This window comes from Cyclopterus lumpus, chromosome 16, assembly GCF_009769545.1.
Source record: "Cyclopterus lumpus isolate fCycLum1 chromosome 16, fCycLum1.pri, whole genome shotgun sequence".
NCBI classification, from domain to species: domain Eukaryota; kingdom Metazoa; phylum Chordata; class Actinopteri; order Perciformes; family Cyclopteridae; genus Cyclopterus; species Cyclopterus lumpus.
The window spans coordinates 8,212,824-8,237,991 of record NC_046981.1 but is presented as its reverse complement, the minus strand read 5'-3'; the positions used below and the strand labels follow the sequence as shown (position 1 = coordinate 8,237,991).

At 45.1% G+C, this 25,168-nt stretch overlaps 1 protein-coding gene across 2 annotated transcripts in view; it reads left to right on the top strand.

The window, feature by feature from the left end:
• The first annotated feature begins 9,346 nt into the window (after nucleotides 1-9,346).
• Nucleotides 9,347-25,168, top strand: part of kirrel3l (kirre like nephrin family adhesion molecule 3, like) — a 32,487-nt gene continuing 16,665 nt past the window's right edge. For both annotated transcript variants that reach the window (XM_034553486.1, XM_034553487.1), the window contains exon 1: nucleotides 9,347-9,886. In XM_034553486.1, the coding sequence (XP_034409377.1) occupies nucleotides 9,847-9,886 (40 nt within the window). In that variant the 5' untranslated portion in view covers nucleotides 9,347-9,846. The remainder of the gene's footprint in view (nucleotides 9,887-25,168) is intronic.

Genomic DNA, 25,168 nt, shown 5'->3' with positions numbered 1-25,168 from the left:
CATAATGAATAGACCCATAGGGACCTCTGTTAAATATAGTTTTATTAAAAGGTCAGGGCTGCACCAGACTTACGTAGGGAGAAATGTTTGGCAAATACAACATTTTATGTTTCTAACTTGACGTTAACGTCTTTATAAATGTAAAACTTAAAACTCTGTTTAGGAATTCCTCTCAGGAAAGTAAATTAGGTTACACAATGTAAACAATGAAAAAGCACATCTGTAGCAATAAGCCACTTTAAAAGGCTTTGATGTATTCATGGTTAAATTGCCATATCCCCCACCCCCCCTGCTGTGGCCCTCAGGACAACATCTTAACTGATATAAATCAGCTTCAATGCAACTGGTCAAAATCTACTTATTCACATCACAGAGCTTTCAAGCGATCATCTATCAGCAAAACTGATCTATTTTGCTCTCAAAAGGGGCCCTTTCAATTCAATTCATGGGTATATTTAATTTGAGCACAACCTGTTTTAATACAACACGTATTATGTGGAACGGCTCTACCCTTGAGCAATGTACTTTACCTGCATTTCTTTGGTGCAAAGCTCAGCTTTGCAAATGGGTTCCAGAATTTGTGAGTCACTTGGGATGAGAGTCTGTGCCAAGACATGAAATAATAACACTAATATTTACATAAGGTCTCAATTCCTCCGACCTCTTTCATTTTCTACCGAGTATAATGGGAACACTGATCAACACATCATGTAATCCATGCTTTGTTGGCTGTGCTTTTGACAGACAGCAGGGCAAAACCTTGGCTTACATTCTCCAGTGTGAAATATGATTAAGTCACAGAGGTAATTGGGGCGTGTCTCCGTGGAGGTTCAGGGCATGTTGCTCTGGTGTGGCAAGGGCATGATAAGCTTCCTCTGAGATCCTATTTTCTAAAAACACTTCTAATCACAGCCGTATACAGGAAATGCCGGAGAAAGTACACAGCACACTAGGACTGGGGACGCAGTCGAGACAGGGATGAAAAATGCAATCAGGAAATACTGGAAGGAAGGCAACTGCAGAGAGCGAGTGGCCAGCTAATAATAGCCGATAAGAGAGCAGTGTAACCCAAACAATACACAGACTAACCACTTTACATCTGGCCTTGCAGGGAAATTTGCACAACTCCAGCAGTCATGAGCTGGATGTGCAGATGCCGATCAAATATTACCAATACTATTACATCTACTAGATCAACCCTGACCCCATGATTTACATAGCCTACAACTAGATTCACAAAAGAAAAAAACAGTATTACATAATCAATATCAGAGACACAATAACGGCCAGTTGGGTGATACCAACACTGCAAAAACCATATTTCGAAGAAACAAAGAAATTTGTATTTTTTGGTTTTCCAGCACTAAATACTACAACACAATCACCACTGAAAATCATAATTTGTTATCTCCCCGACTACTCAGGTCAGGCGACTAACAGGAAGCCTATGTGGCAAATCACACCTCATCTTTCAGTCAAAACAAGCTTTTCCTCATCCTCAAACACAATCTGTTAGGCGGCCCTATCTCCCAAGGTGTCTCCGGTAGCAGATGTTTATCCTGAACCTATTGAGAAGAGATGAGGGAGTGAGGCGAAAGGAACCGGTTCTCCAGATGAGCAACAACAAAACAAGGTCCATGTTTTCAATGGCGCCGTACTGGTTGTTTTTTTAAGCCTTTTCTATTAAACATAAAAACAACCAAATCTGAACTGGTGTGTGTGTGATTTCAAAGAGATGAAGCTGGTATACTTTTTTTACTTGACTGTTGCCTTTCATAACATTGACTTACCAAAGCTGACCTGTCTATGGCAGAACGGTTCATTTAGCGGGATGGAAAGGATCTATTGACCCTAAGGACAGCTGAGGTACACTAGTGGATCTTTAGCTCCCTTTCTTGGCCAGTCTTTAGCCCCGGACACAAGGGACCTTTGTGTGTCTCTCTCTCCTTTGGCTGGCAGCTGTGGGCGAAGCACTCATCCATAGATCTACACATTTGCAATTTTGAAGAGGTAGGAGCTACACCAGTTTATACTTTTTTCCTTCTCCTTGTTTCTAATCTTGGAAATCTTGGAAATGAGGCACACTGAGCACCGCCAGGGGAGGTTGATTATTCTCGCTGTGTATTTGCATGATTTTTTTCCACCAGACAGGCTGCTTTTCCTTTCGAGCACCTAAATAACAACAAGACCGGAAGTCGTGCAATGATGGACAGTAATAGTCGGTCAAATAATCTGCAGAAATCTAATGGATTTACTTTACATTATAGTATGTCTAAATATTCATGCTTATGGAGAAGCATCTTGACGTGATTACTGCAAATGTGAATGGCTATGATAACAGGAAAAATCAGATAAATATTTATACTTACACAGAAAGGAATGTGGTATTGATTTAGAGTACATGCATTAAATTAAAGGCTTTTTAGGCTTAAGTAGGGGCTATAAGTATGCTGGGGTATATTTTGTTTATACCTTTGCTATATTCATGTAGGACCATGAAAGCATGTCCAATTCGTATGCCAAAGCCATTCCAGATGTTACATTTTAAATCATGTCATCTTCACTTAGTGTAGTCCAGGAACTCCATTTGGAGCAAATGCCCCTTAAACAAGGTAGTTTTGCAGAGCATTTGGTGGAATCAGCGGTATTTGATCCACTCTCCTCTTCCCTGTCGGTTGGTGCCCTGACCTTTTGCAAACCCAATGTGACATGCACCTTTTGAGCTGAGACAATTTGACAAATAAATGATGACCGCTCACATTTTTAATTTAGGAGTATGATGAAAAATTAACCGTGGCCAACTCAGCCCATCTCTCCCACCCTCCTTTTCCTCTCTACCATCTACGCATCCCGTTCGCTGGCTCGCTCTCAGTTCCTCCTCTGCACTCCAACTCTGCTGTTCTTTTCCTCCGTTCCCCCTGTGCTCCCGCTCCCCTTTCTGCCCCATAACTAATCCGTATTATGCCTCTCACATAAACTGTGGGTCTGGCACCAGGCGGCCCGGTGACACAGGCTATCAGGAGTAGGCTGAGAGAAGAGATTGCAGCAAGATTCCTAAATTGTGAGGGGCCAATTGGCACAAATGATGCTGCGCAGACCCTGTTTCCTTCTCTCATTTGAGACTTCTTCCATTATATTCCTGTGTCATCCCCTAGTCAGCATAATAACTCCTGAAAGGTAGATAACTATTAATAGAGTTCGCACAGCACTGCAGTCATATGGATCGCCCCGCAGTGCTGTGACTAAGTAGAACTGATGTCTCCTGTGACAAGCGCCCGTGTTGCTGTCATGCAGGACGTGCAGACACTCTGCATACATTACTGACTGCTGGCTTCCCCCTCTCCGTCCCCCCCCCCCCGTCCCCCCCCCCCCCTCTTTGGATGGCACCACAGCTGTCTCAAAGTGAATCCCAAATGAGAGTATCTGTCAGGGTTTGTTTGCTGCAGGCCTTGATTTGATGCTATTGCTCTTCACATGGAGAGACGGGCTCAGTCTGCAGGAGCCGAGAGCTGCTGGTGGACAACACTTGCCTGGGGCCCGGCCTGGTGGCCCCAAAACACATTTTGAACAAACAGAAAGCTGAAACCGATAAGTGTTGAACATGTTTTTTACTTTCTTAGTGTCTCTACTCTAACACAACACCCTTCTCTGGTTCCTCAACACACCCTTGTATTTGTGTAACAGAGGCTAAATCGTTCTCATACCTTTCTCTCATATCCCTCCCGTCAGCCAGATGTTCCTCATTCCTTTTTCTTCGACACAGCTGCATATATAAATAATCCATGATTTCTCTTCCTGGATGGGTGGATCTGAGTGTATTGTGTGTCTGTTTAAGTAAGCAGTCTCCTCTTTTGCGCCAGGGGTGTGGACCTGTTTTTGACTTTAGCAAACGCTGTTAGTTTTTCATTTTTGGGTGCGAGGGCGACAGAAAGTCTGTCTCAAGATGATGAGGTCAATCCTTACCCACAGCCCTGGCAGCACCTTAGTGCAGGTTATCTAACGCAAGCAAGCCGATGACATCTTAGCTGATAGTGCTAAGCTACCTGTTCCAGGTTAAGGCAGATTTCCTCCTATTGCTTGCTGTAGCACACATATCTTGTTTCAGGCCCCCAAAGCACATTTTTCTTCTCGATGTCAAAACATCAACTGCACTAACCCAGAGAAAGACTGACAGCCGACCCACTGAGGAGGTGTGCAGGCAAGTCGACCAGAACAATAACAAAACTGGAGTCAGAGGCAGAAAGGGGAAGAGGACAGACCCTAATAATGGCCGGGCCGTGGCTTGACATGCTATGAAAAGTGACAGTGGACGAGTCATCCATTATTTATAGCAATGCAGCGCTGGGTTATTTATTTTTTCAACAGCACGAGCAGCAAGGGATCATGGCGCTAAACAAGCAGCCAGTCGTGGCCTATTCATGTGATTGTCAGCAGACGGCAAGGAGAGCCCAGTGGTGAAGGAAGCTGTGACTGTAGTTGAGAACTACTGTGGCCACTACCCAGGACAGGATTTACCTCGACTATCGCTGACTCGGTCTCTGTCCCTCTCATTGTCTCTCTTTCATGGCACGAGAGGTCAGTGTCAAAACTGTGGATTGGTCAAAACAATGTGGTTGCCCACCTTAAACTTGCCTTTTCAATTGTATGATGAGGCTCTGACTGCTGCAACGAATGAAGCACAACGTTGAAATATAATTAGGTTCATCACATTGTTATTGAGCTCCAATAAAAAATTTAAAAAGCATTGGTAAGGTAATGTGTTGGCAGCGAAGTATTTAGTATCTTAACACATAAGAGTGTGCTGCATGGTCCAAGGAGTCACGGTGGAACATTCACCAAATAATCATAAACCGTTGATAGAGCAACAATCAACTGAGATTGCCATCAGTGAGAGGCAGAATTGCTGATGTCAGTGCGAGACTGCAGTGGCTAATCTATGTGTATGGATTAGCAAAAGTGATCAATAGTTCTGTCCAGGCGACTGGATCCCTATCGTCTCAGATATTTATCGAAGCTGAGTGGAGCGCTGTGTGTCTGGACATGACTTATACAGCAGAGATGCCAGGGACGCCATCGGGGCATTTCTGGCACACAGGAGCGTGCATGACATCAGGAACAGATGTTGCACATGGTGAGGCCCATCAAGGGACAACAACTCTGCATCAGTGCATGAATATTTTAGACAGCTTACTGCTGTACTTATCAGCGAAGACACGTCTCGGCTGGCCACGGACCCAATCAATCTGATCTTACATTTTTGGGGGATGTTGTAATTACTTTATTGAAGAAGTGGGTGAAAAGGCAGAACAGGTTGATGAAGTGCTGGCTTGCAAAAAAGGAGGGGGAGAAGTGGCTTTTTAAGATGCTATTTTATTGGATGGTGACAAAGCTATCTTAATCTGAGCTAAAAGCCCTGTCAACTAAGAAAATTGGTCTTTGTCTTGATAAATATGCATCCGAGCTTGTGATTTCTGTTCTGATGATTTATCATCATGCGAGCCTATACCTAGAGACATTATACTGATGACGACTGTTATTTCAGACTGCAGATATGTTCTGCGGAAAAAGGAGTTCAACTGCCACATTCCTGTAACCCACACCCTTTTCTAAGCGCAGCTTGAACCAAAAGCCTCAACCTCTCCTTGACCCCCGAGGAAAAGAATCCCTCAACCAGATCCCCAGAGAGACTTTCATTACAGACAAAAACAAAACCCATGGGTGGCCAGAGTCATATTCTGATATTAGGGCAGAGGACATGGATTTGATATGAGGCTGTAAATAGTCCTATAGACTGCAGAGTGAGCCCCGGGTCCATGTTCAGCTTTAATGGCCCTCTTCCTGCTCGTCAATCACACATTGAGAAAATGCCTAATTGCAAATTTCAGACCATTGCAGTGACTGACGTCATATTATTGGAATGTGAGAGAGAAGACAGGTTTTGAATTGCTCACTAGCCAGGCAGATGGATACCACTTGCTAGCAAAGGTATATGTCCCTATGAGTTATGAGCGTGTAGTGGCATTTAGAGTTATGTTTGACGCAGATCAGCTCAACATTCAATATCACAATTACAGTAAAAGCTGGTGTAATGTTTCTCATATGGATAGCAGCATAAACCCCAGAGCCATAGAGGAACCCAAACAATGCAACATGGACATACATTACAGTATATAAAGCAAGAAGTTAATATTCATATAGCAGCCCATATTTCAAATCCAAAGACAAAGTGTATTAATTATGATACAGATTCAATTAGGGGGAAATGATTAGTGTGTGGCGTAACAATACATGATGATGATATATATATATATATATATATATATATATATATATAATTATGTCATTTGTTTTCATCAAATGTTTTATAACAAATGCTACAGTGTGTATTGTCATTAACAACGACAACAAAACCTCACATTCCTCAACTTCTAGCTCACGCTATATCAAATTTATTTTGGAGAAGGAAATGTCTTCTGTTCCTGTGGTAGATAATGAGGTTGATTTTATTCAGCTTAATATTCATTTAAACTAAACACATGGTTTGTGTCAGTATGAATACATTTTCCTCCCCTTGAACCTTAGATCCACTTTCCAGCGAGACAAAAGAGAAAGCAAGCGATTGTAACTTAAGGCCCAGCATGCCGTTCACCACGACTTTTTTTTTCTTTTTTAATTGACCCTGGGTCAAATAGGGACTAGGATAATATTTTGTTAAATTATTCTCATTTCCCTATGAATTACATTTCCATATATCTCCACTTCATGCCTTATTTATTATCTCCTTACAATTAACATGCAAACGATGTCTTAACTGTAACCCTTTTCTCCCTATGAACAGTTTAGTAAATATCAAACCATATTTATTATTAATAAACCCACAGTTGAAAACCCCCTTTTATTTATTAATTATTCAAACACTCAAAAGCTCGGGGAGTATGGACGCCCTGCATTTGATGCCACGGAGGCCAGCATAATTAGGACTATTGGCCCAAACTGATGCTTGTGAATGTATCGTCTGCTTTGCCCTCCTATCTGTCCATCTGTGTGAGCCGTGCGAGATCATATACATTTCCATCACAGCATCATGCCCGCTGACAGGTTTGCACAATGGATGTTGATTTTATTGTCACAGCACAACTGGTGGAGGCACCCTGCTGTTTTACAGTTCACCCAAGCCCCCGTTGTCAGTCACTCATTGATGGTTTTAGACGTGCACACACACACAGCAAAAAGCACATCTTCTTTTTATCACTCTCTTTCTCTCACATTCAACTCTTAACCTAAATCGCACTCTGACACATGTTAAAAAACAACAAAAAACACACGCACACACACACACACACACACACACACACACTCACACTCACACTCACACTCACACACTCACACGTTAATTTACCCATGTGCTCACTCACACTAACCTGGTTTGGCTTCCCAGCTGTGCAAGCTGTTTCTTCCATCAACATGTGTTTACTGGCAGGGGACCCTTATGTTTGCATTACAGGGAGGCAATAAACAAGAAGGCCGGCCCCAGGGTTTGAAAACGACTGTTTGGGGGGGAACCCTCATGGGGAGGGAGCCCTAATCATCAGCCTTTAATTAAATGCAGCGCGAAATGTCAAAAAGAAAGACTCTTATTTGTGTGGATGATGTTTTCTGCAATCCACACATGGTGAAGTCCTCAGTGTCCAACTCTACACCCTTTGATGAATTTTTCACAGTCTTATGGAGCACTACCCACCTGGCTGGGCTAACAGGGAGCATGTGTGCGGGGTTTTGCATGTGTGTGTGTGTGTGTGTGTGTGAAGGGGGAGGGAGGTGTTAACATTAAATTAAGTCATTGCTTGGTGCAATACACACACAAGTGAAAGACTGATTAACCAGATGACTGCAAGGCCTATTATTTTGGTTAATCAATAGAACCTTGAATAACAAATGAACAACATCAAAGAACAAGCCTATAAACAGCCACGGGCAAGTGATAGACTGCATCGGTTTCATCTCTTTATAAAAGCCTTAGCTTTTGTTGAAATATGATAATGATTCTCTCTGCTCATTTCAGCGCCCACTGTGTGGCAATCAGCATAGGCTCATTTTAGATCAAACTGCACCTGGAACAAGTATGTTTTGAGTCGACTTCAAAGATGATATTTAGCAAATAATACTCAATATGCTTCTGGTTGTACACTGCATAAACTTTTATAGTAGTTTAATTTGAAAAATCTTTGTTTGTGAGGTAACTGAAAGCGCAATACATAGTTAGGCTAAATAACATTTGTTGTTCTGGTGGAAGCTGAGTAAAGAAAAGACATCAGCAAAGTTAATGTTGACAGTTTCACTGGTTTAATCCAGTAATTGATGATTCATTCTGAGTATTGAGGTTTGGCAAAACATCCAGGGATAACTTTCAATTGTTAAACTTCCTTTTAATCAGAAATTGACTCATTGTTGACAAAAGCCATGGGTTGTTGTCTAAGTCTCTGTATACCATAAAAGTTATGCATAAAGGGAAGTTTATTAATACTATTTCTTAAAGCTTTCAACTCATATTATTAAGACTCAACATAATTACATCATGGCTGCACGTTGGTGTAGTGGCTAGCACTGTCGCCTCACAGCAAGAGGGCCGTGGGTTCAATTCCCGGTCGGAGCGGTCCTTCTGTGTGGAGTTTGCATGTTCTCCCCGTGGCAGCGTGGGTTCTCTCCGGGCTCTCCGGCTTCCTCCCACAGTCCAAAGACATTCTGCAGGTTAATTGATCTCTAAATTGCCCATAGGTGTGAGAGTGAATGGTTGTATGTCCCTACATGTGCCCTCGATGGAGCGGCCTGTCCAGGGTGTCCCCTGCCTTTGCCCTATGTCAGCTGGGATAGGCTCCAGTGACCCTAATGAGGATAAGCGGTATTGAAAATGGATGGATGGATGGATAATTACATCACAAAGCTGCAATTATAAAGTGAAATTAAGATGGATTGATTTGTGTTAACGATGAAACATTCTGAAAATGAAGGTTTATATTTTATTTTGACGGTATCACAATCCATAAATATGATTTGGAGTAATATTTTTAAAATGCATCAGTTTGTGCATTTTTCTTGCAAAACATGGACCTCGTTGCCTGTCCATCTGTAATATGATTGAGGTCTCCATGTGAGCTACTCCACCCAAAAATGTTCGGGTAGTCATTTAACTCAGAAGAAGTGTTAAGCCAGCTCAGCCAATAACGGGGACCTGTTATTGGCTGAATAACAGCCCCCCCCCCCCCCCCCAGCAAGCAGAGGGGCTCCTACCAGATCTAGTGTAGCCTACCCCCTTCACCAGATGACTGTCAGTGCGTATTTCCTATTGGCAAGAGTGAGTGAGAAGTAAACGGGGGAGACCGACAGGGTTCCGAGTGTGTGTGAGAGAGAAGCAGAGTGTGTTACAGTGGGATCAGAGGCAGAGACTCCAACTGGGTGTTCATCACTGCGCACTGTCGAGGAGGAGAGATCGCTTCGGAGCGCAGCAGACTCGCGCAGGTTACAAAGTGGACAGCGCACGGAGCTTGAAACCCAATGGACTGTTAGAGAGCGCAGTGAGTGGAAGCAGCTGTGACTGTGACGGGGAACGGACACCGGAGAAGGAGCTGGCGCGGTGGGGAAAGTTACCAACTACGGAAATGCTTTGTTAACTGAGAGTTCACAAACTGTTGGGACCATTCAGAGTCATTTCTTCACACTGGATGCCGTTATAGACCAATCCCAGTGCACTTGTCCGCCCGGTGATATCCCGGTGCCGCGGAGTGGACCAGTCGCAACGGCGCGAGAGAATCCTTCCATGCAACACAATCAGCGGCAGGAGCAACTACAATGACGGCGTTATACCTTATTTTATGCTTTATTGTTACAGGTAAGACATGCTTTTGTTTTTGCTCTCATTTAGGATACAGGTCTTTACTGATGGAGACCGCGGCTAGACCGCGCTCCACATGGCGCGCTGCGTCAAGCCATCCACAGAGGGGCTACTGATATGCTGCAGTGCTACAATCCACGGCTCTTAATTGTCGGTAAATGTTTAATTAGTTTTAAAAGAGTGGTTATAACAGGAGGTGTCACTGTGTGCGAGCCGACCCGCAGCACCGGGGGAAGAGTGGCACTGCGTAATTCACGGTAGCTGTGATTGTTTCTGTTGTGTTTCACATTTGGGATGTGAGAGGGAGGCTCTCTGTGTTTTAGTGGATCGGCATGTGGTTGCGGTTGCAGGGCTTCACGGACGGAAAGTTGAACTTAAAAAAAAATAATCTTCACCAAGTCCTCCGGACGTGGTTGCGCGCGTGTGCCTCCGCGTGTGCGTTCGCGAGACATTACCTCGTGTTTTATGAGGATGTAATGCTGGCGGTGAGGATGATGGCAACTAAAGCGCTGCGGGATGAGACCCCCCCCCCCCCCCCTTTTCCCACAGAAATAGTAAGTCCGTGGTCCCCAGATTGATTTCTATGAAACAAAAAAATGAAAAGCGAGACCATGTTTAGCCAGATGAAACGATGTGGAAATGACTGCGCTGTCGTGGTTGGGTCTTAAGGTTTTCTCCCCGAGTTGTAATCCATCACAATCGGAGTCGTGAACGGTGCGTAAACAGATAAAAGGGTGCATGGTCTCTCGTGGAGAGCGCAGTCTCGTGGGTATATGTGCGTGTGTGATGGAGCAAGGCAGATAGAGAAAGTAAGAAAGGGAGAGAGCGAGAGAGAGAGAGAGAGAGAGAGAGAGAGAGAGAGAGAGAGAGAGAGAGAGAGAGCGACACGGAGATGAGGAGCATTTGTTTTTCGGGAGACAGGCAGAAACGCGACGCACCTGTCCGCCCCCCAACACCACCGCCTCCTGCTGCTTTTTGTTTGCAGAATCTAGCAGCCTACATGATTCAGTTTGTTTATGGATCCTTAGAACAAAAGAAAAACATCTTATCCTCACATTTCCCTGCATCACTTTTCTATGAGTGTTTTCAGAAAAACATTTTTTTAATTGGTGTTTAATTTGATGTATTATGCTTATCATGGTAGTTTATCCAACTTATTAAATTGATCCTATAATAGAGTTAACGTGAGACAGAGAACATAACGTCCATGATTTCCCAGTATAATCATTATGAACAAACAAGCTCTCTGAGCAGCTGGTAAAATGTATTAATATAGTGCATGTAAATCTCCCAATGCAATCAACACTGAGCAACTGTTGACTTATCAGATTTTGGTTAGAGCTGTTGATGAACTATAGTTTCTCTATTAACACATTGAGAGAACATTATGATATTTAAATGTGAGGTAAAACACAGATCTTCTGAGGTCAAAGGCTGAAACAATGAAATCTCTTGAGTTTTTGTTCTTTCTTTTTGTTGAAGTCTCTGCCTACGCCAGAGGCAGCATTTAGCTTCCAGACTGAGTCACATGAGGTTTTCAGCTTTCAAGATCACAAATGGCAAAAGTGTACTTCATGTGTTCATGAATTGTGAGTGATCCATGTGTTGTGATGATCTTTACCATCATCCGCGGTTCTGCATGTTTTTGTCGTTATTCAATGCTCGGGGGAGGGACATGACACCAGTAGACCCCTGCTCTCTGACAGACTAGCAACAGCTGGATGAGAAGGGGCGGAAGCCAGACAGAGGCATATTTCCCCCAAACCCCAACACACACACACACACACATGCACAAATAATGAAAATGGTAACAGCTGCCCTAATTAGAACCTAAGAGACCTTGAGCCACTCTTTCACAGTCAAAATGTGGCCACAGCACATGACTGCACTTTGAAAATGTGTGTGTGGCATGTAGCATACATTTGTATATATGTAGCCTTGTACAACACAGATAATTTACTTCCTCAGAAAGTCCCCTGGGCTCTCAGAGGAATTGGCTTCCACACTGCATCAGTATTCTGAGTAATCTTCAGTGAGCTCTCCTTTGGAGCCTTTTGCTTTGGGTCGCCTGCGTCTCATCGGGCCAAGTTCAAAGGCTGTGAGCTGAGATTACAAGTTTCTTTCCTTTCCTCTTAAGTCGTGTCGCCACTCATGTCTCACTATAGAGTAACGCCGTGGAAATGTTCCACCTCGCCTCTTCTCACAGCTCTTTTGCCGAGCTGCAGAATGTGTGACTGTGGGACAGGAGGGCATGGCGGCGTATCTCCCTAATGGGCTGCAGGCGAATGGCAGACTTTCACCGATGGTTGAAAGCCTGTTCACACACATATTTAATGCAAGCACAGACCGACACAAATAGGGAACTGATATCTTACCGGGGAAGGGTAAGCCCCGACCGAGCCCTCTCCTCTTCACCATATCACCCTGCCCTTTCCCTTTACCAGAGATGTGCCTTGTCCTCCCCCATGGGCCATGTTGCCCCTGCATCCAGCATGGCCCATGGGGTTGATTTAAGGGGAATGTGCATATTCTATGAACTGCCGCTCTTTGAATTCTTGTGGAGGGAGTCGGGATTGGGAAGACGGAAGCAGAGTTTGAGATCAGGAGGGGAAGGGCGTGGAGTCTTGATGCAGGGATAAGACTCGAATGTGTCACCAGTGTCGTGATGATTAAGCTGACAAGCAGCGGAGGGAAACACTGAGGAAGACGGCTGAGCATCGTTAACCTTTTCTCCATCTTGTTACTCTGCTCGCTCTCCCTGTCACAAGCACACACACACACAAACATACTCATGGCCTCGAATCTTCCCTTTTAGTTTTCCATTCCTTTCCCTCTATCAATTTCAATCCTCTGAGATACAAAGAGATTGAGGATATAGGTGTAGAAAGTTTGAAGGCGAGAGCCCCAGCCCGCCGATGAGGAGTGTTAGATACGAGGTGCACAGTAGTGCAGACGCAGCAGAATCCGAACACAGCTGAGTGTTGAACAGAAGTGTCTTGCATTATTTAAGAGACATAGTCATGGCAAATATATGGATGAATTGTGGCCTACTTTGATTTTCATGTGAGCTCTGCGTATTGGTTTCGCCGCGGTGTTGTATTGAACATTGTCTCTGACAATTTTCTAGATTCACTTGTGGCGACAATTCAAATGTAAAGATCTGTATGTGTTCGTTGAAGCTGCATCTTAATCTATATCAAAGTTATACCAAAACTAAAAACGGTTTGAATGTGTCTTGTTCAAAGCCTTTATTTCCACCGACACACACAGAGGCACGCACAAACAGACAGACCGTAATGAATGAGCAAGGTCCTAAACAATGGCCTGCTGTTTCTTCTCATCCTGGAGACGTGTCTTGCCACACATGCCATTGTCTTTCTGCCCTTCTCCACAAACTGATAAATATACTCTCCCCCCCCCCCCCCCCCCCCCCCCCGAACACACACACACACGCACACGCACACACAGGGTCTTGCTATACGTGGAAGGAGAAAGTGGAGTGAGAAAGGAAACAACGGTGCTTCATAATGTTGCCCGTCTCTAATCAGCTTTGCCATGTGGGGTAAACACAGATAAAGAACTTGGCAGTGTGTCCCGAGGCTTTGTTATCAGCTGTTAGCAACTTAACTGGATGTGTATGCTGGTATGGCTCAACACAGGAAGCCAAAGAGGCCAGGTAGCAAACTGTGGATGGCACTTGGCCTCTTACAGTATTATTTTTACCTTTACCCTCCCATCCTCTTTTAGTCCCTTTCTTTCTCCTTGTGTCTGTGTCTGCACATCCTCACCTTGTCTTCCTCTGGGGCAGTCGGAGGATCCGGTAGGAAATGACAGTGAATGGGACAAAGGAGGGGCCGTGTCAGCATCCTGCTGTTGCCTGGAGTCTTCCCCCCCCCTGCAGCACTTCAGGCTGTATCATCAGCATACAGGCGGGTGGGGACGGCACACAATTGTTTATTTTTTCTGTACAAACACAGTAATGGAAAGAATAGAGAGAGAGAGAGAGGGATAAACAGGGGTTGTGTGCATGCCATTAAAACAGACCCCCAAGAGAAACAATCACGTTTATACGGTAACAGCTATTTTAAGAAAGACTTGGATTGCATTTATCTCCCCCTAAAAAAGCAAGTGTCACTTCCTTCTAGAGAGATGTATCATAACAAGAGACCCTAAGCCCTGAAACCAACATACAACAGAACAGTTGCAGACATACTAGACCACACGTTCATTCTCATTTTCCAATCAATTTCTATCCTGCAAGACAATAATTTCATAAGTCCTGCTGAGACACAGAAACCAACAGCAAATTGAAATGTATCTTCTGCGTAGCGGCAATATCTGTTCCTGTGTTATCTTCACCAGCCATGTTCTTTAACCTTGTATTATAGATATAGCTCTGTTGGAGAAGGGGTTCAGGAAAAAGACTCACTAAATAGGAGATCTGAGCTATTCAGCCAGGTGGAGCAGGGTTTTTGGCATGTGCACATCATCCAAAAATGACTCACGACGAGGAACTCAAGGAAGAAACATCCTTAACACACACACACATACACACACAGAGGTCAAGGGCACACTCCGGGGCAGAGGATGATAAGCTGAGATGAGTGTTTGGCATCTTCAGGGCGGTGTGCCCTTTCTGGAGCGATTAGTCAAAGTCCAACTGTCTAATTAATGATGCTCCAGCAATCAGGACATGTCATCTCCTTAACCAACTAGGGTACAAACATATTCAAGGAAACAAGAGCTTGGCTGCCTGCTGCTCACTTTATTAGTTATGGAAGCAATGTGTATACCTGTGGGTGCTGCAGCTACTACCCCCCCCCCCCCCCCCCCCCCCCACACACACACACACATTCTTATTCTTCTTTTCATCTCTCCTTCCTGACAGTTCAACCCAGGGCAAATAGTGTCTTAGTGACTCAACCATTAACCAAAATAGTGGGTTGTCTGTGGCTCTTCTTCCTCTGCACAATGAAATACTGAAGTGTTGTTGTAGGAGGCTGGGTGGAGGGTTGGAGAAACGTCTTTCATTACCATTTTTCCTTTTTCGGACATGGCTGAGAAACCCGCCCTGGGAGGTCTGTTAGAGAAGGCAGCCAATTTGCTATCAACTGAGGGGTGTCAGTCAAAGCTTATCGATCGAGCCATTAACTGCGGCTTCCTCAATGGCAAAACATGTTAATGTTATTGAGCTGTGTGGAGACGTGAGGAACAGTGAGGTGCGTGGGTGGTTGAGGTGGGTGGCGGTTGGCCCGGGAGGAGTAAGGTGTGTCTCTCTCCTGCTGTCTGCTCGGCCAAAGAAAGGCGATACAGAAACGCCAATGGGCTCAGCGTGAGAATGGGGGGAGGGAAAGAAAAAGAAAGAAAGAAAGAAACCGAAGGCAGAGGGGTCAAAGGGATTTACTGCCCGGAGCCACCCATTTCAGGTAATGGATACGCTTGTATTGGTGTAAACCATACCTGCTGTTTTTCTTTCAGTGTGGCGGAGGTAACAAAAAACAAAAAAAACAACAAAGGTCTTCTTGACTGCAAGTCTGAGGGGGATTAATAGAAAGTTGATATTTCAGTACCTTCGGGCTAAACATTAGATCTCCGGTGTACACTTGGACATGCAGAAAGTGGTGGTGTGGTGCATGTACAATTGTGTGGGGGGGTGAGGTGAAGAAGCTGTATAGTGGGAGGCTTTTCTGCCACATTCCTGTGAAGCTGCAGCAAGGAGGGCAAGAACACATGGCTAAGTGCCTCCCAAGCTGGCTGAGGTGAACCTAACACCCCTCCTGGAGGAAGCAGCCCAACCATTGTTCCAGCACATTGCACCCGTCTGACTGAGGCATCCTACTGCTGTGCAGATCCCAGGGGACTGGAAAGAGAACGAGGCAGTGGAGGAGAGGGACTGATTGTTCCCTGCTCAGACTATCCACAGATGGGGCTACGGCACAGGAGGCTGGCTGTTTGCTTTAGAAAGTCCCAGGCGTTTGCTATGCAGTTGAGGTGTATCGACGGCTCTGGGGGATAGAGGAGAGGAGAGTGCCAGTGGAGACAACAGCAGGGGAAGGGAAGGAGAGAGTAGAGCATAGAGAAAGAGAAAGAGAAAGAGAAAGAAAGAGGTAGTAAAAGGACCTTGCCTAATACGATGTCAGTGTGAATATAGTGTCAGTGCCAAGAAGGGAAGACAGATGATACAGCCAAACAATCATAGCGTAGTTGGGCGAGAGAGTGCTCAAGTCCTCCTCTGTTTCCAAACAGAGACATATAGAGCTGGAGATATAGAGAGGGGAGGGAGAGCAAAGAGAGTAAGCGAGGCAGGGAGAAAAGGGAAGGGATGAGATGCAGGGAACCCAGGCTGCATCCATCATGTGGTTTGGTGCAGAAGCCATTTGTACCTATTGTTCTCCATAATTTGTTTTCTCAGAGTCGTCAACTGGTGGGGTGAAGGGAGATACTAAGCCACGGCAGCCATTTATTTTTGTGCTAATTACATAAGTGAGACAGCATAATTAGACCTATAGCTAAATAGACAATAGGCTGAGAGAGATGCACAGAGGGAGATAGACAGGGAGGTGTAGATGAATTCAAATAGATGAGAGGCATTGCCCTCTCCATTTCACATTCAAGAGTGCAAGGGAACGCGTTGAAAGAAGTACAAGGGATGGAGAAGGATAAAGGGAAAGGGAGAGTAAAGAAGATGGGCCGATGGAAGGGATAAAAGATAAGAGGGAAGGAGAGAAAAGCCCTCTTCACAGACTGCACTTTGAGGTGCGGCCCAATGCTGCTGGAATAGTCACCTTATTTAATACACCTGCTCAGCAGGAGGGGATAGAGGGATATAAGGAGATGTTGAGAAGAAAAATAGAAAAGGGCAAAAGAGAAGAGAGGCAAGACGAGACAGATCTCATCTCTGCTTCTTTAGATCAAAGGCAGAGAGTGTCTACAGAAAGCTGTTTGTTGTGGCTTGTTTGGGAGGGTCTCTGTCTGTGTTAGGTCATGGTTTGACCTGGCCTGCTATTTTGTTCCGGTGGTATTACACATGAACACAGACACATGCCAAACCCTCCCTAGAAGGTATCACAGGCTAAAGGGCCCGGGACAATTTTCTAGAGAGAATTGGTCAGCAAGATGCAAGAAAGCTGACAAGACGATAGATTGTCCCGTAAGAGAGGGAGAGACGTTGAAAGTTTGTTAAAACCAGTACAGAGATTGTACATCTAACTGAAACATGCTCCGAGGGAGTCGATTACTGTGTCGCTCAACGTTCTGTGTGTGCTAATGGGGAGGTTTACATTTAGGCGGTGCGTCGGTGTGTTGAGCATGTCACCAGTCTTTCAAGGCTGTGATACAGGGGAAGATAAATAGACCCTTAATGAAGCCACTCAATCACAAGGCAGTTAAAACAGCTGACCAAAGAGTGAGGGGCAGTCAGGCCTGATTGGAGGCCTATTGTAGCCGGTGGAGAGAAGCTCTTGAGCTGTCACACTTTAGATTAGCCATTCACTGCACTATAGACCTTTGGCCTAACTACTCTTCTTTCTCTAAACAGTCCTCTGACACACTACAGTATAGCTCGAGTCAACTCCCTGATTGTGCTGGGGAGTTCTTTAAAAGCCAATTCAAACTCAGTCCTTTGTTTAACTCCCCAGGAACTCAAGCTGGGACATATTGTGTTGGCTGTGTCTGTGTGTGTGTGTGTCTGTGTGTGTGTGTGTGTGTGTGTGTTAGTTTTATTGGGCCAAGGCCTAAGTTTTATGTGAGCTGTCTTTGAGCATGTGATGTTTTGTTAAAAGGAACAGAACAACTCTCAGAACTTGCACAGACTGGTTTTTTGGGTGAAAGAGAGGGTGCATGAGAGAAATCAATGGCCCAATTCAACCCATTACAGCCATGACTGTTGCGGTAATGGTGTGGAAATAGACAGTGGTCATGTGGATCCCCTTTACCTCCAGGCTCGGATCACAACTGAAGCTCCGATTCATTTTCCTCCCAGCTTTGATTTTAAAAAAAAGAAGAAGTTCTCTGAGGATTTTCAAAGACTCTCACATGATCGTAACGAGAGAAGAGATCCTTCCGTTTTGTGAAGCGGATGAAAACCTCCATTCTGCCAGTTTTGCCGAGGGACAAACATAACACTGGGCTGCAATTTTCCTCGTCAAATAATGACTCCTCTAGTCCTCTCTCCTTCTAGCCTTTGCTTCTTTGATCCCAGGTAATGTGTTAACAAGCACCGGGTTCACGGAATACCCATAACATCAGAATGTGTATTTGCACTGAGGTGTCTGTGTGTGTGTGTGTGTGTGTGTGTGTGTGTGTGTGTGTGTGTGTGTGTGTGTGCGTGTGTGCGTGTGTGTGCGCGTGTGTGTGTGTTTGCACACATGTGGCTCTATGTGTGTTTTCACACCAATTAATGAATTGCTTTATATGCCTGCTGAGGTGACGATGGCCCGTCTCTAGCAGGGCATTGCTTTTTTTCCTCTCCTGTTTCAGTCTCCACTCACGATGGCCGAGGCCCTCTCTCACACTAACGCATTAGTGAGACCAGTCTAATTAGTGCCTGTGGTTCCATATATACAGGGGACCATTGTGAGTTGGCCTTATCAGGGGACCACTCAAAGACAGAGGACCCACTGCACCAGTGAGAAAGTTCACACATGTAGGGAGACCTCCTTGGACTCACAATCAAATTAGTGTCCTGGTTAATTGGGATAGGGCTAAAAAAAAAAAAAAAAATGGTATTTTCCAAATTGTGACCACTGAGGTTCAGCTCCTCTCCGTTTAGCTCCCTCACTCCCTCCAGTAGCACTCCCTCCCAGGGGCGATGTAGAAAAATGATTTTGCTCTCCTTCATCCCTCTCCCTCACTCTAGATAATTCAATCTGTTCGATATCAAATAATCTCTCCATATTTTTCAGCCTATTTTAACGTTATAGCTCAAACAGCTACCCTCTGGGGGATGAGCCTCGTTCCACCTTGTTAAAAAAAAAATAGAGGAGGAGGGAGAAAAGGAGAGGTAGCCCAGGAAAGAGGGAGGGCAAATAGCTCTCAAAGGAGTGCTTTTAAAAGTCTCTGTTTGCCGTTCTCATGGGCCATATGTGTAACAGTGGACAAATAGATTGAAAGAGAGAAGAATTGAGAGGATACAGAGATACAGGAAGATAAAGGAAGACAGAGATCATCAACAAGAAGGGAGGAGGGTGTAGGTGATGTGAGTTGTGGTACTTAAGGTCTTTGGGCTCTAACTTGTGTCCCACAGCACTTAACATGGCCCTAGCCATCTCTCCTGGCAGTTAATTAGAATCCAATAAGGTTGCCGCCTGTTGGTCATTGTTCCTCCAGTGTGTTTACCCTTTCTAGAGGCACCATTCGCTGCTTAATCTGCCGAGAAGCTGAATGTCAATAGGTCAGGTCCAGACTCCTGAGTCCTGAGAGAGAGGGAGAGACAGAGTGAAGGGGGAAGGAGAGAGGATCAGTGGGATGAAGGAAAGGGGTCATTCCTCCCTCTCTCTCTCTCCTCTCCATATTTTCCTGTTTTTGTTTTTCCCCCCTTCCCTCCCTCTTGCATCTCCTCTACTCTTCTTTTCTTCTCACTTCTAATCCGTCCTCTTGATTGTTCTAAGCTGCTTTCAGACAGCCCCTGGGAGGTTGGGGGGTTTTGGAGTCTGTTTTAATTAAGATTTAAAAAACGACTCCCTCAAGAAGGGAGATTTGAGAGCACGATGGACTGAGCAAAGTAAATGACTGAAGGTAGGACAGATTGTAGAGAGGGATTAGCAATTATCAGCAATCAGTAAAAGGAGAAAGTAAAAAATCTGTTATTTCCAAAAAGTAGATGCCCACATCGATCCCCCCCCCCCCACACACACACACACACACACATTCACACAGTCGCAGCTAGATGCGGAGGCACCCGCGTGGCTAAGCTAAATAGGATATTTGTTTTCATTTGTAATCAAGCAGCACAATCTATATAGATTGATCTCAACTTCCTGTGATTCATACCATATCCTGTGAGGGTGATATGGGATCAGTGGTAGCCAACAGGGAGGTTGAGGGAGTTATCTCCACACTCTGTCTAATGATCGATCATCTCACCAGTGGGCTTAAGAGCCTGTAACGCTCCACTTGTTTATCAGAGACCCAAACCTGAGGCCTCTCCGGTATAGATGTGACCTGTAAAGAAAGTCTTGTTTTGCAGACACAAAGATAGAATGCGTAAAAAGATGTAAAAGAGCTCACGGCATGTTTCAGAAGTTTAAAGTTTCCCTTCTTTATCTTTTGGAGTGTGACCAGAGACGTAGATATATGCTGCAGTCATTTCCCTGTGTAATGTGTTCAGTTCGGGTGGTAATGTCACCATTGTGGAAGCGCTAGACCTTCTCTTAATTAACAGTCTTATCGCACCAGGGCAAAGGAGATTTCTCTGTAGTAGTCTGGCCATCAAAGATACAGGTCCAATGTATAGCTTTTCTTCTACCGTTGAAGCAGTGTGTTACAGACGAAGTGTGTGTCCCCTTGTGTGTGTGTGTCACCGCAACATGAGAAAAGGGCGCGTGCTACATGGTTTGGCCAAACCGTCACATAGCACACATCTGCCCCGACTGCAAAGCGAACATTCTTCATCCAGAGTAAAGCGCCAAAGAAAAATAAACACACCCCCAAATCCCAGAGTGCACAATGAAGTGTTTAAGTTCATCAAGCTGCAGACTTTGGTGCAGCCGGTTAGATGTTAAAGGCCGGGCGAGGGTCAAGAGCCCAACCCACGGCATTCTCTGCCATGACACATCGCAGCACACAGCCACCATATGTCCAGGGATTCACAGTCAATGAGCCAACCCACCCAGCATGACAAAGACCCATTCACACCCAGTTGACTCGGAGGTAATCTGCAATGCCATGCTATGTTTAGGACAGAATGCAGCACTGGTCCAACCGGTGGCCCGTTTGAGAAAAACAAAAGACAAGAAGTAAAAGAGAGTTTTATGGAAAATGATTTGTGGACAAAGAACGCTATGAAGCATTTTAAGCGGGTAAATGCAAGCATGTTCTTGCCCTCAGCTTGCTGCAGCTCCAAGGCTTGCCTCCATCAAAGCCCCTTGAGATTCTCCCAGCACACTCTGCCTCCGTCACTCACAACTCTGTTAATAAGGCCAGCAGTAAACGCCAGGAAAGATATGCAGGGATGAAAGATCCTTCTCTCATGTTCTCGCTTTAAGGATGTGTAGGGGGGAGAAGGGGAGTGCAACTTTATAGAGCAATGGTACAATAACAACAACAATAAACCCATCCGCTTATAACATAATATTTTGTGTCCCATATCCTGTTGTGTTGCAGCTCTGGGGTCTTTTTCGCAGAAATGAAGAAAAAAAAGCCCCCACCTCCACTAAGCTGAAGGTATAGAAAAAGCCCACGCCAAAGAATAAAGTGTGTGGAGCTCCTGGGGGAGGAATACATCACACATATATTCTTTCACTGCAGCGATTAATATCTGGGAAAAAAAGGTCAAACTTGACTTGAAACGGTCCAGTATATCACAGTTACATTCTGAGGCTGCATTTCATACATCAATCCCTGCTGTGATGTCTCATCAGCCTGGTCACACAGGAGAGACCCACGCTGCACATTATCAAAGATTGATGGGGTGTAAGACAGGGGGAGGGAGAGAGACGGCCGGTTAGAGAAGGGAACTTTGCGTTACCCTTTGCCTTTTTCGGGACCGTGTGTGTGGCCTTTTGCAGCCCAATGCAAACGTGATCACTGTAGTCGGCAAATGTTATGCCAGTCTTCACTGCTGCGTGAGCTGAAGACCTGACCCCGAGATATCTACGGGGAGACTTGCCAACGCAGGATTTCGATGTCGCTGCTCTCAGACAAGACAACGCTGGCTGACTCAGGAAGCTGAAGACGGAGGGCTAAGCCTTCCAATCTCCCCCCATCCGCCCTCTTCCTCATCCTCCCCTGTAACAGAAGACAAAGCAAACTGACAGAACAAACAGGCAGATTACCCTAAATCCTTTTTTCTCTAACACACAACCTAACCATCTCTTATATCCACTGTTCACCGTCATCCTACCCGTTTCTTGTTCCGAGTGCTTGCTTAATAATTAATTGATTAATTAGTTCGCTCATTAATCATTTATTCATTAATCATGGCCTGATTTTTCTAGAGGAAGCGGCGCAATCTGAAAAAACCCTGACTTCACATTTCACTCTAATTATGCTCCTTTACTAATCAACGCTTAAGAAATGGAGTTTCAGGAAATTAGTTTCCCCCCCTTCCCTTCTTTTTCTCAACACAAAGCAGGATGTATTGAGGTCAGCAGGTAACATTGTTCCCCTCCCTTTCTTGTGTTCAGGAAGCTCTCAGTCATCAGTCATTTTAAAAGAATGATTCAAGTTACAAGCGATCTGATGAACAGAATAAAAAAAAGTGATGTTAAATTAAAACTCGCCTTTTCTCCACCTCTCGATGAAAAGGGAAGAGAAACTCTGGTCACAGACTCACCACAGACATTGATTAATAAATGGCAATTTGAAAACCGTTTGTAAGACGAGAGAGGCGTCGGCATTGTGAATCACACACTTATTGTTTTCACTGGATCCATGGCTCTCCTGGGAGAGGAGGTCATTTGTTTAATCGCCGGGAGTTATGCTCTCTGGACAGAGAGATGGGAAGATATGATAGTTCAGAAATATCTACTGTAATGTGGAGCAGGAGAAGATTTTAAACAGGTTTAATTAGACGTGTTTTGGGGCCTTTGTGCTCCTGTTGGACGCAGAGTTCACAACACAGTTCAGCTGCTTTCTCTGGAGGGCCTCTTGTCAGCTGCTGACAAAAAAGAATTATGCATCAAATTACAGAGAGCTCCAGTGAAATGGAGGCACGTCGGGCATTAACCTCTAAGCTTTAAAAAGCACACATATTAAGCAACACTAATGAGAGTCTCGTTGAGCTAGCTGTGTTTTATAGTCAGGCACACACAAAAGCACAGCTTTGACTTCAATGTGCCGTCGCTGCGTGTGAATGAAGTTGTCTCTCTTTTATCCATCTCACCAGCAGCAAACTCTGCAGAAGTGAACAATAGCGTAGATGGCCCTTTTACTCAAATGAGATGCATACATTTACAACATTAACACCCTCATTAAAAAATAATAATAATAAAGGGGTGGGGGGGGGGGGGAGTATTAATTATGAAATGCACTACTTCCTATCGTGGAAAGCCTAGGGGGTCTCTACTGGGCTCAATTAGGAACAGTAGGCCGCAAAATCCCTAGACTAAATTAATTGACACCCCAGGGCATTAGGCCCAGAGTCCCAGTACAGAATCTATGTAGAGAATTCCTTTGTTTTCATTTCCACCGCCTTTTAGAAAAAGCAAGAGATGGAGGCAATTTTAACATGATCCCTTCATTGTTTTATTGATTTTTATTATCTATTATTTATGTATATTTGTTCGGTTTACTTGTCACGTCTGCAACCGGATATGAAAAGATTTACTTTTTTTTAAACATTTATTCTTGGCCCATCTTTGACAAGCTTCTCCGTCACATGTTGTGCACCATTGCCGTTTTTATCCACCTTGTCAGCTGTTGTGCACACACTAAACCAGGGCTTTTGCAAACAGCACTGGAAGTTAATGATTTAAAAGCACGGTAAATTATACTGAAAGCCTTTCCATCCAAACGCTGGGGAAAGAGGAGAGGGAGCCAGAGAGAGAAATTGGGAACAGAGACAGCGAGAAAGAGGGGGAGAGAGAAGCAAGGGGGACAGAAAAGGGCTGGAACTGTGACACAGATCCAGCCAGCAGCTGTCTTGCAGTGAAAACACCAGGGGGTAAGCAGGAATGACACAAAATGACAAGACTAGCTCAATCAACATCTTGTCAACACTGCTGGCTGATGTGTACAGACAATTTCATACCGCCACCACTGGCTCCCTCCCCTTTTCTCTCTTTTTTTATATGGCTTTTTATTTCCTGTCCTCCTGCCAGCCAGCCAGTCACTTGCTATCTGTCTACATGGAGTCAGCTCTCAGCTCTTTGGCTGTTGGCTTGGGGGGAGGAGGAAGGGGGGGGGGGGGGGGGGGGGGGGGGGGGGGGGCTGTTTAAAAGCTGTGCAAGAATTATTCTCAGAGAGATGCTTCTGCCCACTGGTAACCCTCAAGACATGGGAGTGTGACAGTATGCGTACATCTACGGTGTGTGTGTGTCTGTGTGTGCGCGTGTGTGTGTTTGTGTGCGTGCGACAAGTGTGTGAAGACAGTATGAGAATTAGTGTATTTATGGCACAATGTCGGGGCACTGCAGCACAGTGATCGGCGCGACCCATTCACATACACTCTCGCACACACTGACTATGTCACATCAGCACTCTTGGTCCGCCCCCCACAGCCTCCTCCATTTTTCCCTCCCGTTTTCCCCCTTCTTGTATGCATTCCACTCTATTACTCTATCCACTGCATCTGCTGTAGCAGGTACCCGGGGAGAAAAACTCTGCCGCTGCTCGCCCATGCGATCAGCCTTACTGCTGCTGTGATGTGTGCTGTGCCCTATTCCAGCAGAGAAAGACCTCGTGGTGACAGCCTTGGAGACAGACTGATTACAGCGTTCCATCAATCCCCTCTCATGGCCCACTCCTTTGCAATTGGAAGCTGACAGGAGACCACTTTTTCCATTTTTACCTCACCTCAGTTTGTGCGGTCTTTCGAACGCGTAGTGGCTCTTTTTTTTTTTTTTTGTTGTTCCCTCGCCTTCTTCTGCTTTCTTGAGTGTTGTGTTGACAAGCTGACACAAACCCCTGTGATTTTCACACCGGGGATGCAGAGAGCATCCCGCAGGAGAAAGGGACAAGGGGCTACAGGATAGAAGACAGGAAGATGTGGGGCGAGAAAGTGCAAGGGAGAGGCTGGCAAGAGATGACAGCTGACACGGAGAAGCAGAGTGGTGGCACAACGAGCCATGGAGAAAGCAAATCAACAATTAGTAACACCTTACATAACTCTCAAAGGGGGCCTGCTAGACATTGATTTCAGGGATCAGGTTCTCACTGACTGTAGGCCAATGAGTGATAAACAGAGGAATGAGAGGATGGGTCTGGATTGTAGTGGAATGGGAGAAAATGCCCTGGGTGGGGGTATCAGCAGCGCAGCAGGGGGGGCTGGGTAGTTAAGCGGGTCCACACTCTAAGAAGGGTCTAGGTCTCTGAGCCAAGATTTTCACAATGGAATAAAGGCTGAAAGGGGAGGCTAGGAGGATTAAACTCCAGCAAAACAGCTCTTAAAAAGCTGTTAGA